Raw genomic sequence first — 16,044 nt, 5'->3', positions numbered from 1 at the left:
GTATAAGATTGATAAGACAATTGTAACATGCCTAAGATAAGAGCTATCCATTTCTGGCGTACGGATCGACCCCAACTATAGAAAAACTTTGAAAGGGTTATAATTGAGCAGTTGTTAAAAAGACAGAGATGGGAAAAAAGTAAATTAACAAATTTAATTTTTCAGAGTTTGTTCGAAAAATCTGAGGATCCTCTTTTTAAAAGGTAGATTTTTGTTGTTTGTATGTAATGTTTTATTCAAACTTGTTTACTATATTACAATTTATAGGAGCTAGAAAATCATTGAGACATTGTAAAACATGCACAGGTTTTTTTGATTGTTGCTCATGATTAAATACTACTTTTAAGTATATTACCTTTCTATAATATGTTTTTGTTGATGGAATTAATTAGGTTTCATATGCTCTTCGATTCTTGCAAAATTTGTTTAAGCAATAGTTTAGTAATATGCACCAAAGTCGAGTATTTTTGAGAGATTTGAAAATGAAATAGGGACTTACATTTGTTCTGTCATTTTAAGATAAAAGAACCTTTTAATATTAAAGCTGGAGGATTAAATTTTGGGGTATTGAGTCTACTTGTGGCAGTCTTTCAGCAGCTATAGCGGTATATTTCCCGAAGGCTTCTTAAAACTATATTTCATTTACAATAACCTTATCACAAGCAAAGATATTTTGTCAATTATCAAGTAAAGTTTTAAATGTGCTAAATAAATAATCTTTGGCAGTTTTGTGAAATCACCACGAGTTTTTAATTTGATTAATAATTATATTTACGTGCGTCATAAGAATAAAGATATAAGCTTTCATTAGCTAGATTGGCAAATATAATTTTATATATCAACAATTCAAAAATCTTGAAATTTCGAAATTTTGGATGTTTTTATTAAATATTGATTGGTTTGTACAACCATGTTCAAACTTTTCTATCAATCTAATCTGGAGATAACTTGTTTTATTGTAATTGAAGCTGTACTGTGAACTTATCTATAATACAAAGTAGAACGATGTCTGTCTGTTTGTCGTTTGTACCGAACGGGTTCTTCTCATATATTTTGGGGGAGGGTACCACCACCCTCCCAAGAAAAATCACAAAAAATAGAGACTTCAACGCAACATAGAAATAATCTGACAAAATCTGTTAACATGTATAATGTCGTTTGAAATAAAAAAAACAGTTGAAGTGCCTCTAGAGGCCTCTAGGGGCGTAGCCGCTAGTTTATTATAAAATGTCTTGTCTTTTAAGGTCCATGTGCTTATTACTTCCAATTTAAAACCATCAGGCAAAAAATGTACAATTTAATAGCTATTTTCATTACGTATAGGAGGTTCTAAAGGACTTTTAAAAAATCTGGAAAACACTAAGCTGTCAATCAGATACCTGTCTCTTCATGCTATCTATACTTTATCCCTACTAGAGGATAAAATGAAAGTGGAGATCTAAAGATTCAATATAAAGCTAATTATTCCATTATGTAAAAGTAACAGGATTTCTATATGTCTATTTGACAGTAGCTTATGAATTTCCTAATAGATTGACAGATATGGTTCTCTTTTACAGGGAAGCTCTTCATAGGTTCAGAGAAAGTTTATAACTATTTTATAGGAGGGTACCACCATCGTCTTAAGATAAATCGCCCCTGTAAAAAAATAAACTGCTAAATTTTGTTTTCTTCTTTATTATATTGATTTATTTTAAAGTTAGTATGTTTTTCAACCTATTTTTTAAAAAATACACTATTCTAAGACATGAAGGTTTATTTCGATTTTAGCAATCATTTTCAATTCATTTTGTCTCTTGTAGAAGTGAATCAAGCAATATTAGCTTGGTCGTTTTAGATTTATATTGATTTTAAAAGTTGAGAGTCGACTTAACCCTCACCCCCTTCACCCAATTTTTAAAAGAGGACTCTAGGGGCGTAACCGCTACTTGTGTAGATTTTATATAATCATACTGCCTTTAATTACAGCTGTCTATATCATACAGATTTATTATCAATTAATAATCTTGTTTTGATAGCAAATGTCAGATCAATTATAAGCTATTCTTATATTTTTCAATCCGGACAAGAATGTTTCAATTTTTTAAATAAGGTTAAGAAAAAAGCAAAAATGTTTAGGATTAAGAGAAAAAAAATCGGATCATATGAAGAAAATGAAGTCATTCCTAAAAAGGACAGAAATTCCCTTCCTTGGGTATAGGAAGGCTATTTACTTTCCTTTTTCTTACAAATTCTCTGTAAGGAAGGTGATTTCTGTCCACTATCTTACAAATTCTCACTAAAGGAAGGTGACCTCTGTCCACCATCTTACAAATTCTTCCTAATTCTTAGAAATTCTTCCTTTTCCTCACTATTACAACTATGCTTAATAAATCTACCTTATTTACCCAAATTCTTACTTATTCTCAGAAATTCTACCTTAATTAGACAAATTCTCCCTTATTCTAAGAAGACCTACCTTATTCAAGGAAATTCTTCCTTATTCTAAGAAAATCTACCTTATTCCCTCAAATTCTTCCTTATTCTAAGAAATACTTCCTAATTCTATGAAAATCTACCTTATTCTAAGACATTCTTCCTTATTCTAAGAAAATCTTCCTTATTCTAATAAGATCTACCTTATTCTAAGAAATACTTCCTAATTCTATGATAATCTACCTTATTCTAACAAATTCTCCCTTATTCTAAGAAGACCTACCTTATTCTAGGAAATTCTTCCTTATTCTAAGAAAGTCTACCTTATTCCTTCAAATTCTTCCTTATTCTAAGAAATACTTCCTAATTCTATGAGAATCTACCTTATTCTAAGACATTCTTCCTTATTCTAAGAAAATCTACCCTTTTCTAAGACATTCTTCCTTATTCTAAGAAATTCTTCCTTATTCTAATAAGATCTACCTTATTCTAAGAAATACTTCCTAATTCTATGAAAATCTACCTTATTCTAAGACATTCTTCCTTATTCTAAGAAAATCTACCTTATTCTAAGACATTCTTCCTTATTCTAAGAAATTCTACCTTATTCTAAGACATTCTTTCTTATTCTAAGAAATTCTTTCTTATTCTAATAAGATCTACCTTATTCTAAGAAATACTTCCTAATTCTATGAAAATCTACCTTATTATAAGACATTCTTCCTTATTCTAAGAAAATCTACCTTATTCTAAGACATTCTTCCTTATTCTAAGAAAATCTAGCTTATTCTAAGAACTTCTTCCTTTTCCTTACTAATTCTCTCTTATTTTCAGATAACCTAGCTTTTTCTAAGAAGTTCTTCCTTAATTCCCCTAATTCTTCCTTTTTCTCAGATAATTTTCCTAATTTATATTGGGATATCATAACTGAAATAGAGGTATAGAGAATATATAAATTCTGCCTTTTCCCCTTCCTTATTCTCTCAAAATCTTGGTTTTTCTCACATATATTTCCTTATGTTTATTGGGATATCAGAACAACATGTGTAGGATAAGTTTGAGTTGTATCTTTTGACCTGAAATGTTTGTTTGTACTTTAGAGGTGGAAATTCATAAAGTACATTTTAATAGGAACCCCAGTCAGAAGTATGAAATTATCTTAAGAAATAATAGAAAATTCAGTATTTTTTTTGGTTGTATCTTTTGACATTTAGTGTTTATGTTTTGTTTTTATTCATAAAATTATTAATAATATTAACATAATTTTGCAGAGAAATAAACCTAATAATAACAGGATAACAGAAAAAGACAAGTAGTCTTTACAATCTTTCTCTAGCCAACACATAAAATATTAGACCAAGACCAAAAAAGTAATAATTTCAAAACAAATTAAAATATTTTGTATATTTTACTGATAATTTTCTTCAATAACTATATGTAATTAGCAATCCTTTTATAAAAGTAACAGGATGTTTGTCTGAGCTCCCAAGAAAAATTGCCTAAAGAAAAAAATTTCCCCCCTAACCAACAGAAAAAAATCTTTTCCTTTTCAAAAATAAAATCCCAGGCTTAGAGTCAGACATTTTTATTTGATTAATTACCCAAAGTGTCCATAGAAGCCTCTAGTGGCGTAGCTGCTAGTCTCAACAAATGTAATGTTTTTTTTCTTCACATTCCTATTTATGTGGTACAAACTCTATAGAAAGTTGGCAACTTATTCTTTTCGTCGGTAAACTAAAACAGCTGATAATTATGAAATCAATTCAAGGGCAATTAGAGTGGGTCAATTTTCAATTTTTTTTTAAATTTTGAATTCACCACAATGGATTTATTATTACTTAGATCTTACACGAAACATTTCATGTTCTATAATAGAGTGAACTCTCTTGCGGGCTAAAATAACGATCTTCCCCACCCAATTCTTTACCCTATTCCCTCCCCTCCTAATGGAAAAATGGTACACCAAATAAAATCGAAGGGAAATTGCAACCTAAACTAACTAAAAATTTTCTCCTGTGATAATATCCACGTGAATAAATATAGAATTAATTGGAAGTTGAATCATAATTTTGTATCCTCTTAAAATATCATTGTTGTAGATGGTTAAAACATTATCTATCCCCTCTCCCCTTTACCCTATCTCTTTTCCTTCTTTATGGTGAATAAACTGACCAATAAACAGTTTAGCAACTTAATTTGGCGACAACTTTTCTATGTAACTCTATGTCAATAAGATAGGGTACTTATAGCTTTAAAAATCGAACCATCCTTTTAAATATTGACCCAACTCGACCCAATTTGTTGCTTTTAAAGACCAATACTAAAATCTAAATACAAAAAGTTTTGACATTAAGAAATATGTTATTTTTTGGTATTAAGTAATATGAATATTAAGAAAATTCATAATCCTTTATATCTTTTGAACATATATTTATAATTATAAAAATATCCGAAAATCAACAATTCTTTAGCTCTGATGTTGGTCATCACTCATCCCCTCACTAACCCATATGTTCTATTATTCATTCCGCAAATATACTATTAACAGGGATCTAAAGGGATATGACAATTGCCGATAAGTTGATGTAAATCCTCAATGATTAAACATAAAATTATCCCTTCTGTAAGTTATAATTGGTGGTTAAATCGTTTACTATTAACAGGGATCTAAAGAATAAGACAATTGCCGATAAGTTGATGTAAATCCTCACTGATTAAACATAAAATTATCCCTTTTGTAAGTTATAATTAGTGGTTGAATTGAATCGTTAATGGACAGGACACTCATTTTAATGTACAAACCAATAAAATTCAATAAAAGTTTTAAGTCACTGAATAAGAAAACGTTATTATAAAACTTTGGGGACCAGTGCAGTGTAATAAACAGCTCAATATTCACTCCCTCCCTGGATTATTACACAGTTTTATTTTAACAATTTCTTATTTATGGGCTCAACAACTTTAGAGACTTTTTATTTAATTAATTAATTAAATTGATTTATCATCCATTGTCCTATCCCTCTTAATTCCTGATTATAGGTTGATTTCTCTGTTTCGGCATGGGACAAGGACAACATATCAAAGACAATTTATAAATATAGAATATGTAATATAAAAGTTTTTTTTAAATAATTAGATACCGCTGAACCGATATGGTTCATTTTTACACTGTAGCTTCTCATAGATCCTGAGAAGGTTTATAGCCATTTTGAGAAGGGTACCACCACCCACCTTGAAAAATATTACTCCTTAACAAAAAATTTTAATTTAAAATAAAAAAAAACAGAAATGAAAAATGTGGGGATGAGTATGATCCCCCCCCCCCACCAAAACAAAAAAAATTAACCCCCTTCCCTTCATTTTTTTCACTTTTTCATTTTAAACTACTATAGAAAATGGAGATAATAAATTCAATTCCCACCACCTAAAGTGCCCCTAAAAGTGTCTCTAGGAGCGTAGCCGCTAGTTTGAAATAAAACACTAACAATATAATTAATTATCCATTAAAATTCTTAAAATTCTAAATATACATAGTCTATGGTCTTATTTTAAATGTATGTCTGTGGGTTTGTGTTCGTTCATAAAAAAATACACCCCCTCCCTTACCATGTAGCCGGCCGTGTTGCGTCAAATTCTTGTCCAGGCTAGCCAAGCTGACGGACGTTTTTTTTTCTAATTTCTAAAAGCTACCTTTTTTATAAGAATATTTTTTTAATATTATATATAGAAGCAGTATGGTTCTTCATTACTGTTTAGCTTCTTATAAGACAAAGGAAGGTTTATAGCTATTTTGGGGGAGAGTACTAACACATTCTAAAGAGATATCTCCCCTAGGGCAAATCTCCCCCCCCCCCCAAAAAAAAAAAAAATTAGAAACCCACTAAAATTAAAGAGGTCTCTAGGGGCTAGTTTGTCATTAAATTAAAAACATTCTTATTTTTCACTCTTAAAAAAAGCTAGCTTTTTTATTTGGATGAAAAAATCTGATCTACAGGGTGCGCCACATAAAACCGGACTTTTTCTAAATTGTAAACAAATGAACATAAAATCGTCAATTTTAAAGATTTTATTAAATTTTAAAAACTAAGAAGCAAACTAGGTATATGACTATTAGATCATTGATTAAAATCGCCGCCAGCATCAATCACCGCCTCTACCCGCCTCCTCAACCGCCAGCAGTCCCAGGTCAAAATGTACCTGTCCAAGCTGGCGAAGTTCTCCTTGATAGTGGCAATGAGGGAGGACTTTGTGGTATGAGCACGTCTATTGGTGCATGCTTCAAAGTAGCTCCAGGCCCAAAAGTCCATTGAATTAAGATCAAGCTGCTGGGAGGCCACATTTCCTTAGAATTATGAGTAACTGCAGGATCCAAATTCACCCAACTTTCAAGCTACCCTTTGACACGGAGGCCTTTATTTGGACCACAGTTAAGCTAGAATGACGTTCTATACCTTTTTGGAAATGGCATGAAGATTCAGCTAGGGTTGTGAGCGCAATCCATAGTCTAAAATGAGTTTTTAAGTTCCATATGGGTCTTTAACGTCGAGAACCGGGAAATTTTCACGTTTTTTGACTATTTTGACATCTCTAAATCTGCCACGTTTCACTTTGCCGGAGTACTACAGCCAAGCCATTTAAGATAGAGAGCTCTGGTCTTTTCTAGTGTCTTACTTATGTATCTAACAGTATCCCCAGCAAGTTGCATAACTCTACCTCATCTACTGATGGGCTTAGGTCCGATTTAGTGGGCCATAGTCGAGAATCCAGATTATATCACCAGCGCATTTCGAATCTGCCTTGTTGAACATAAGCGCGGCTAGCTCGGAGTACGAGCCCATCTTGGTCCAAATTTTTTTTTGTGCTAAAATGTCATTACCTAAGCTTTTAAAGTGGGGTCAAACGTCCTGATTGGTCAAGTAGTTTTGACGCTATGACCATTTTAAAAAAGTCCGGTTTTATGTGGCGCACCCTGTACATAAAATTATTGCAACACAGCACTTTTCTCATCTCCTGGTAGAATATGAAGAAAATAGTAAGGTTTTTCTGTCTGAAGCTTAAGATCCCAGGAATGGTTGGTCTAATTAGCAAGAATTAGCTAAATTATCTGAGACAAAGGAAGGATATGTGATGAGAAGGAAGACTTTGAGGGAAAAAGGTAGATTTTCTTAGAATAAGGAAGAATGTCTTATAATAAGGTAGATTTTCATAGAATTAGGAAGTATTTCTTAGAATAAGGTAGATCTTATTAGAATAAGGAAGAATTTCTTAGAATAAGGTAGGCTATCTGAGAATAAGGAAGAACTAGGAGGTATTGGGTTAATTTTCTTATAATTAGGAAGATTAAGTGAGATTTAGGAAGTGATTTTCTTAGAATAAGGAAGAATGTCCTAGAATAAGGTAGATTTTCTTAGAATAAGGAAGAATGTCTTAGAATAAGGTAGATTTTCTTAGAATAAGGAAGAATGTCTTAGAATAAGGTAGATTTTCTTAGAATAAGGAAGAATGTCTTAGAATAAGATAGATTTTCATAGAATTAGGAAGAATGTCTTAGAATAAGGTAGATTTTCTTAGAAAAAGGAAGAATGTCTTATAATATGGTAGATTTTCATAGAATTAGGAAGTATTTCTTAGAATAAGGTAGATCTTATTAGAATAACTAAGAATTTCTTAGAATAAGGTAGATTTTCTTAGAATAAGGAAGAATGTCTTAGAATAAGGTAGATTGTCATAGAATTATGAAGTATTTCTTAGAATAAGGTAGATCTTATTAGAATAAGGAAGAATTTCTTAGAATAAGGTAGGCTATCTGAGAATAAGGAAGAACTTAGAAGTATTGGGTTAATTTTCTTAGAATTAGGAAGATAAAGTGAGATTTAGGAAGGTGATTTTTATCCTCTTTTTCAGATATGTGAGAAAAAGGAGAGTGATTTTTGTCCATATTTGAGATATCTGAGAAAAAGGAAGATGATTTCTGTCCTTTTTGGAAGGGAATTTCTGTCCTTTTTAGGAATGACTTCATTTCCTTCATATGATCCAAAAAATCTTATATTTGTATCGCCATTTTACTTTAAATATGGAAAAAACACATTTAATTGAGTAAATAAAAATTATTTAATATTAAATTCTTACTTTAATTTCTCCGCCAGCTATTTTTATAATAATTCTTGTTTAGTTAAAAATGTTTTTTTTCTAGCTGAAGCAAATGATTATCATATGATTTTTTAAAAACATTTTTTTATTTGTCAAAAAATAAATAACAAATATATTTTATTATTTTAGTTGCCAAGCTACTCTTGTACTTTATTGTGTATCACTTAAAATTTTCTTGTTGTCATATACATTTACAATCATAAGCAAAGATTTGAACTGTTACAACAAAAGTTCGATGCCTTGTAATTCAAGTTTAGCGCTATTAATAGGATCATATAATCTGTAGCTCTACAGTTCAAAATTTGAAAAATCTTTTTGATATCCTTGAAAAGTATCCCATTAATATAATTTTTGAAATAGTGATACCTTTGCCAATGAGGTGCAATAAGAAGCAACTTTATATACACAGTTCTTTGATTTTCTTATTTTTTCTTTCTTTTTCATCTAAATAATAGCGAAGAATCTACATATATGTATATGCTCTACTCAGAATTCTTGTGTCCATTAACAAATACAATTCAATCTTCATGCTTCAAACAGTGTATAGAGTCCAATAAAAAATGACATCATACAATACAAATGACCAATAATAGGCCAGTATACAATTTACCATTGGTCAATTACAATGTATACTGACCTATCATTGGTCATTTTTATTGTATGGCGTCATTTTTTATTGGACACAATACGCTGTTTCTTTATGCTTAGCTTGTTGTTACCAAACTATTTGTCCTTGTCATAAAATAATTTGTGTACAGTTTCTAGATATTAAATTTATTTCTGTACCAAAAAATAGAATAGAACTTATTATCTAAAACATAAATAACTAAACAATGACAAAACTTCGATCTTTTTAAAATTTTGAAGAATGTTTTTTCAAAGCAGTAAAGCAAAAACAGCCAAGCCTTTATAATATATATGTATATATATATATATAAAGCTTTAATTTTTTGAAAACCCTAACGCCTATGCTAGCCGGAGATATTTTATGGTATATGGCCCAATGTCACACAGTTGACATAACAGCAATAACCAGGTCAAATCTTTGAAGATCTTAAAGATTTTGTAATAATATATTTCAACTTTAGGATGCTTCCCCAAGTAAAGTTCTACGGACCCTCCCTCAATGATGGATACAATATGGTAAGTAAAATAATTCAGGGACCTAAAGGGATAAGACAATGGCCGATAATTTGATGGACATCCCCAATGATAATACACAAAATTGCCCCTTCTGTAGATTAAAGTTAGTGGTTGATATATTTGAATACTCAACTTAATGAGTTGAATTAATTTCACTAAAGTCCCCAGAGTCGTAAGCCAACGAATAAGAAAACGTAACTATAAAACTTTTTGGTCTAGGGTAATAAACAGCCCATTACTCACACATCACAAACCTTACAACTTGATAAATTTTTCAGCGCATTTTATATTGCTGTGCGTTTCCTGTCCTAATTTTTTTTGAGCAAATGTTATGTTGTATATTATAAGTTATAAGTATACTCATGTACTATACAATGAATAGATATTAATATTTAAACATTAATTGGACGAGTTTTTTTTTTCATTTGTATTGAAGTATATTTTAGTTTTTCAACTATAAGTGATAACTTAATGTGCAATTACCCAGGGGGGGAAAGGGGTCGTTTGACTTTAAGTAATATTTGTACTCAAAGTGGTATAAACTAATTAAAAAGTTTGGGTACTAAATCTTTATTGGGTGTTACAAAACTTCAGTATCCCAACGCTTCACATAAAAATGATCAACAGTAGGGGTAATTTTATTTACCATTATTAGGAATGTATATCATTATATCGTCAATTGTCTCACACTATAATTCTACACCCAAATATCTATAGGGCTGTGGTTTTCGTTTCGAAAAGAACTCATTGTTTAATATGAGCACATCGTATTACAAAGGCAAATCAGATAATATTAGTAGACAGAGTATAAATCCCAAAGGATATCTGGGTGTTCAATTGAATAAGCAATTACAGACAATTTTCCATGAATGTCAAAATAAAAATTATAAATATGTCTTAATCCATCTCTTGTTTAGGGGTTTTCTTTCCACTTCTCCTCTCTTCCTTCTTAATTTAAATTATTTTAATGACGTCACACATGACACTTTACAGCGCTTCGCCCAGGCCAAACAAAATTGGATTTAATCGTTTCATTTTAGTATCCGCGGAAAGCGTTAAATAACTATTATGACATTTCTATGTATAACATTAGACTAAAGCATGTGATAAAACTAGGGCTGCTTTTTGGGAAAAGAAGACATTTTGAATCTTTGAATTTAAAAATAATTATAAATCTAACAAGGATGACAACATCCATAAGTAGCGAAGCTCAAAAATTATGGATGCATATCCGGAAAAAATTAACTTTATTGCAGTTTCATACAAAAAACATTAAACGAAAACATCACGAAACCTTGTAAGATTTATAAAGTGAAATCTAGGAATCGATCTAGCAATTCAGCAAATTGGCAAATCTTAATGAAACTTTGTGGGGATAGGTAAATTGTCAACTTATTTAATCCCTAAAAATATCAGCCGTCTATCTTAGATAGGAGTAAAGAAAATCATGAAAACCTAAAGATCTAGGAATCGAACTAGCACCCCAACCAATAAGCAAATTTCGAGAAAACTTAATAAAAGTATGCAAAATATGCAAGTTTTCAATCCCTAAAAATTTCACCCGTCTATGTTGAATAGGAGTTGAGAAAATCATGAAAACTTTAAAATGTAGGAATCAATCTAGCACCCCAACCAACTGACGAATCTTAATGAAACTGGGTGAAAATATGAAGACTGTTAACATAATTAATCCCTAAAAATTTCAGCTCTCTATCTTTTATAGGAGCCGAGAAAATCACGTTTCCCCCTTTCTGTCTAAGACGGACGGACGGATGGACATTTTCGCTACTAAAAATGGTCTGGATTTGTTAGAACACTGATGTATACATCCAGACAGGAATACAAGGATTTACCAAGATTTACATGTCCAATATCATTGAGTAATGGTTATCTGGTGAGTCTCAAAAAAGGCTCCAAGTACTTAGGCCTTAAATATTGCTTTTACTTTTTTTAGCAAAATTTAATTTTTGTATAGTTGTATGAGCGGCTCAATAGATTTTACTTATTTTTAATGGATCCTTTAGGGTCATCTCAAAAAACTACATTTAAAAAAAATAAAGCTTAATCATAACTAGTATTCAATAGAATACTAAAATACTTGTCATTCATGATCTATTATTTAAAACACAAATAAACAGTTACCAAATCGACCAGTCAATAAACTATGTACAAAGATGGATAAAATGGTAAACTAAGGAAATGCTGCTTTATTAAGAGAATAGGGAAGGTTTAAATAAATGGGAAATGGAGGATGGGAGAAAATTGTTGGATGGAGAACTCATTAGAGGAAAGGATTTAATTATTGAAGCTTATTGAAAGTACATAATTTTTTAATCTGATAAAAATAAGAAGAAATATAGGGATAAGACATTAAAATAACCTTACTATATTTTTCCCCCAAAATTCATTTACTATGGAAAGTAAAATCTAAAAAAATGTTAAATTGCTTTATAATTTTTTATTTTAAGAAACAGTTATATAATTCTGATAATTTTAAAGCATATTATACTAAATAAATATTTTGTATATTATTTGTGTATGTTAATAATTGTACAACATGAATTTAAAATTTATTTTAAGCATAATAAAAACTAGAACAAAATTCGACAACATCTCTATGAATATATCTTAACAAATTTACTAGGTTTAGCCATATTCACAATATTTCAACCTGAAATTCTGTTAATTCAAGATATAAGGTCAAATAATAACGAAAATAAATAAGAAGTATGTTCTTTTGTTATTAAATTGTGACCAATTTTCAAAAAGCAAACCTTTAGTATGTTGTTGCTCAAAATGCTTAAAAAAATAAAAAGTGCCTAAGGAATGTACAAGAGTGATATTATACTTCAGGGATAGATATTTCAATAAGAAGATTATTAATGTACATATTGTACAATATTCATAATACCTTAGACTGACATGTTTCACTACAAGACAATTTTTAAAAATGTAGTAGGCGTTTTATGAAAAAGGCATTTTTTGAGATAGGCGTTTTCTGAGATGGGCGTTTTTTGAGATAGGCGTTTTTTGAGTATAGCCATCCTTTAAAATCAAATTAAAATAAATATAGTTGGGTATGACTCATAAAATGCGCCAGCTATATTTTTTGAATACCCCTTTTTATGGAAAATTTGAGGTCATATAAAACAGAAATTATAAAATAATTCTAAAGGGATCTGTTGGAATTAGAAAATGTTACAACTTTATATTTTTGTGAATATTTGTATTTAGATGAAGAGCACAGACAAAACAGTTATTGTTGCTGAAACAAGTTATGCCAAGTTCTATGCTGGCAAGGATTGCAGGTACTTATTCTTGCAAAACTTGCTACCATGGCTATGTAGTGCATCAGATCACGGTGGTGGAGGGGTAGAGTTTAAATTTTGCTTAACGCTGCGTTATAACTTAGGACATTAAAATAGTTCCTTCTGCTTCTAAGTCAGATACACTATTTTGATATTAGAGCAGGGTGAATGACTATGCCCAATAAAGGCGCAACTCATTACTTAAGGTGTTTGGAAACAAAAATAGATATATGGATTCAACCTTAATTGTTGAACCCAACATTAAAGTTTTAGGGACAGCAGCCTTGCCCCTTTGAGTGACTGGCGAGGTAGGTAATATAATAATATGCTTATTAACCTCTCTACTTATGCTAAAGTAATTACTCTAATCTTTTAAAGGGTTAACTCAACTAGATTGTAGTTCACTCTAACAAAATATTTAATTTTTGGCAATATTCATTTACATGATTTTAAAATTTACATCCCCTTAAATTAATATCTTTTGATGTAAATTTGTATTGTTGATTTTGGGTAATAATATTGGTAATTTTAACAAAACAAGTTTATTTCAAGCATAATTCATATAATATTTTCCAATTTTTTTATTTAAACTATTAAACCATCTTTATCAAGTAAAAAGAAATTATATCTTTTAGTAATGCCAATTTCATTTATGCTTATTTTGTAGGTACTTATTTTAAGTTACGTCACGATATATACGTCTAATTTCAGAGGGTTTAGTTAAACAAGTTCCCTGTTAGGGGGTAAAAATTATATTACCATGTAGTTTGAATGTAATTAGATTACCGTTATTTGTATATTTTGTTAGCATAAAAGATCTATAGTATAGATGTATATACAGACAACTAACTCCCATCATTTTTCAAAGACCTCTTTTGTCTGCTTCTAAATTATTTTCTTCTACTTGGCTGTGTAATATAAGCGAAACCATTGGTTGAATTTTAATGACCCAATAGAAAGGTGGTTGTGAATGGGAGATACAGTTATTTAACCCTTTCTCCCTCTAGGTTTTACTCTAATGTTAGCATAACCAATTCTATTGTGCAATATAATCGACAGGATTTATAAATAATTATATATGACAGCTTTAACCACTACATGTAAAAGCCACATAATCGAAATAAAACTTGAAATTATATAATGTCAATTAGAAATTTTTCAAAAATTTTGTAAAAACCTAACCCTAAAAAAAAATAAAACTACAAAAAAATTATTTCAAATAGATATATATTAAATAAAACATAATTTTTAACTTATTTTAAAGTAGGGACTTTTATGAAAAGATTGTAATAGTTTTTATCTCATTGTATTATAAACAGCTTTCCGCGGATATAAAATTGTACATATATATGATTAAAACCGGTATAGCTGAGAACAGGTTCTAATGCACCAAATATTAATCGGTTATGAAGTGATACTGGAAAGCAAATTATCCGTATGAGCTTTTGTGTCAAATAGCTTATACGGCAAAAAAAAACTTTAACAACTTTATGTTTACTTTCATATGTCTTTTACATTTATTATGTAAAGCTTGATTGCAGGTATTGTTTTAAATCACTCTTTTGCTGATCATAAGTATTTAGTATTTACTTATTCAACATATTTTTTCTTTTTTTGCTAAAGTTGATTTTTTTTATGTTATAGAAGAAATTTTGTCAAGGGTATAGTAGGACTTTTTAAAGTCAAGGGAAAAAGTGATTGATAAAAAATGATTTAAATCGTGAATATACGATGGAAGTTATTTCCTCATAACTATCAAGGCTACTTACAGTCAAATGGCAGGCTGTACATACAGCCTAGGTTTAACTGCGGAATGCAGTAACACACATACAGACTGTTCAAGTCATAGAGTAGAAATTTATTTATCTAAGGACGGACAAACTAAGCTATATAGTAGATGCTCTTGCTCATCGATCAGAGAAATTATATAATTTGAAATGAAATTGTGATATATGAGCTTTAACTCTCTAATAGCCAGACATCTATCTTAAATAGTAGCAGAGATAGGATAAGTGGAGGGGGTAATAACCCTTCTTTCCCCACTAACCATTTACTACTCTACTGATGAATACTGTGGTTACAAAACCCAATTTTAGATCTATTAAAGATGAAAGGAGAAGCAAAAATGCAGGAAAAAGGCCAGCTACAATGAATAGACATAATATATCTAGATGGTCTATATTGGATCTTGGACAAAGTAGCCTCGGACAAAGTAGCTTCGGACAAAGTAGCCTTGGACAAAGTAGCTTCTGGACAAAGTAGCTTCTAGGACAAAGTAGCTTCCAGATAAAGTATCCTCCTAAGGAAAGTAGCCTCTACTTTTAATAAAAGGTCATCGCCACAGCGCTCGGCCCCCTGGCCTGCCTAGCTTCGGGCGCTCGGTCCCCTAGCCTATAACCTAACCTAACCTAGCCTAAAAATTGTTAAAACATTATTAGAAATTGTAAAACAAAATTAAAAATTGTAAAAATCTACCAACCACTTTTTGTAAAATCCACGAAATTTTAAACCACCTATGTATTAACAGTTGATGATATTTTTCTTAAATAAATGTCCTAAGGCTAACATATATAGGTTAGGTTAGGTTAGGTTAGGTTATAGGGTAGGGGGCCGAGCGCTGCGGCCATGACTTTTATTAACAGTTGAGACTACTTTCCCTAGAAGGTTACTTTTCTTAAGTAAGTGTCCAAAAGCTTTTTCGTCCTGAAGCTACTTTGTCCAAGATTCCTATATTCTCACCCAAAAAATCATCAAACTTACAAAAATAATTTTTGCAGACAAACACCTTGGTTTATTTTTTTGCAATATACGATCTATTCAAGTAACGCGATATAATTAAGGAAGCTATCTTTATCCTAAAGAATTTAATAATTTATAGCTTACTTATTCTATGTTTGTCATGTTTTTTTACACTATAATAGGAAAAAAATATTGGAGATTTTTACTTTGAACATTTTTATCTCTCAAAATTCCTAAAAAGGTTAAAAAAAATTTCAGTATTGCTTCAAACAGATTAATATCCACTCGA

General features: G+C 30.4%; 2 protein-coding genes across 4 annotated transcripts in view; one reads left to right on the top strand and one right to left on the bottom strand.

The window, feature by feature from the left end:
• The window catches only part of RpL4 (ribosomal protein L4), a 234,087-nt gene extending 232,246 nt beyond the window's left edge, over positions 1-1,841 (bottom strand). The window contains exon 1 of one of the 3 annotated variants that reach the window (XM_080174325.1): positions 1,796-1,841. The gene's annotated coding sequence lies outside the window, so the exon portion shown is untranslated. The remainder of the gene's footprint in view (positions 1-1,795) is intronic. The other 2 variants (XM_080174323.1, XM_080174324.1) reach the window with 2 other exon arrangements.
• LOC145329882 (uncharacterized) overlaps positions 1-16,044 on the top strand; it is a 34,409-nt gene that overhangs the window by 10,037 nt on the left and 8,328 nt on the right. Inside the window, exons 10-12 of the mRNA XM_080174331.1 lie at positions 166-203; positions 9,654-9,708; positions 12,943-13,016. Of these exons, the coding sequence (XP_080030457.1) occupies positions 166-203; positions 9,654-9,708; positions 12,943-13,016 (167 nt within the window). The remainder of the gene's footprint in view (positions 1-165; positions 204-9,653; positions 9,709-12,942; positions 13,017-16,044) is intronic.

Source organism: Acartia tonsa, chromosome 10 (assembly GCF_053477335.1).
Source record: "Acartia tonsa isolate MP-2025a chromosome 10, ASM5347733v1, whole genome shotgun sequence".
Taxonomy (NCBI): Eukaryota; Metazoa; Arthropoda; class Copepoda; order Calanoida; family Acartiidae; genus Acartia; species Acartia tonsa.
This window is presented reverse-complemented; position numbering and strand designations above follow the sequence as displayed.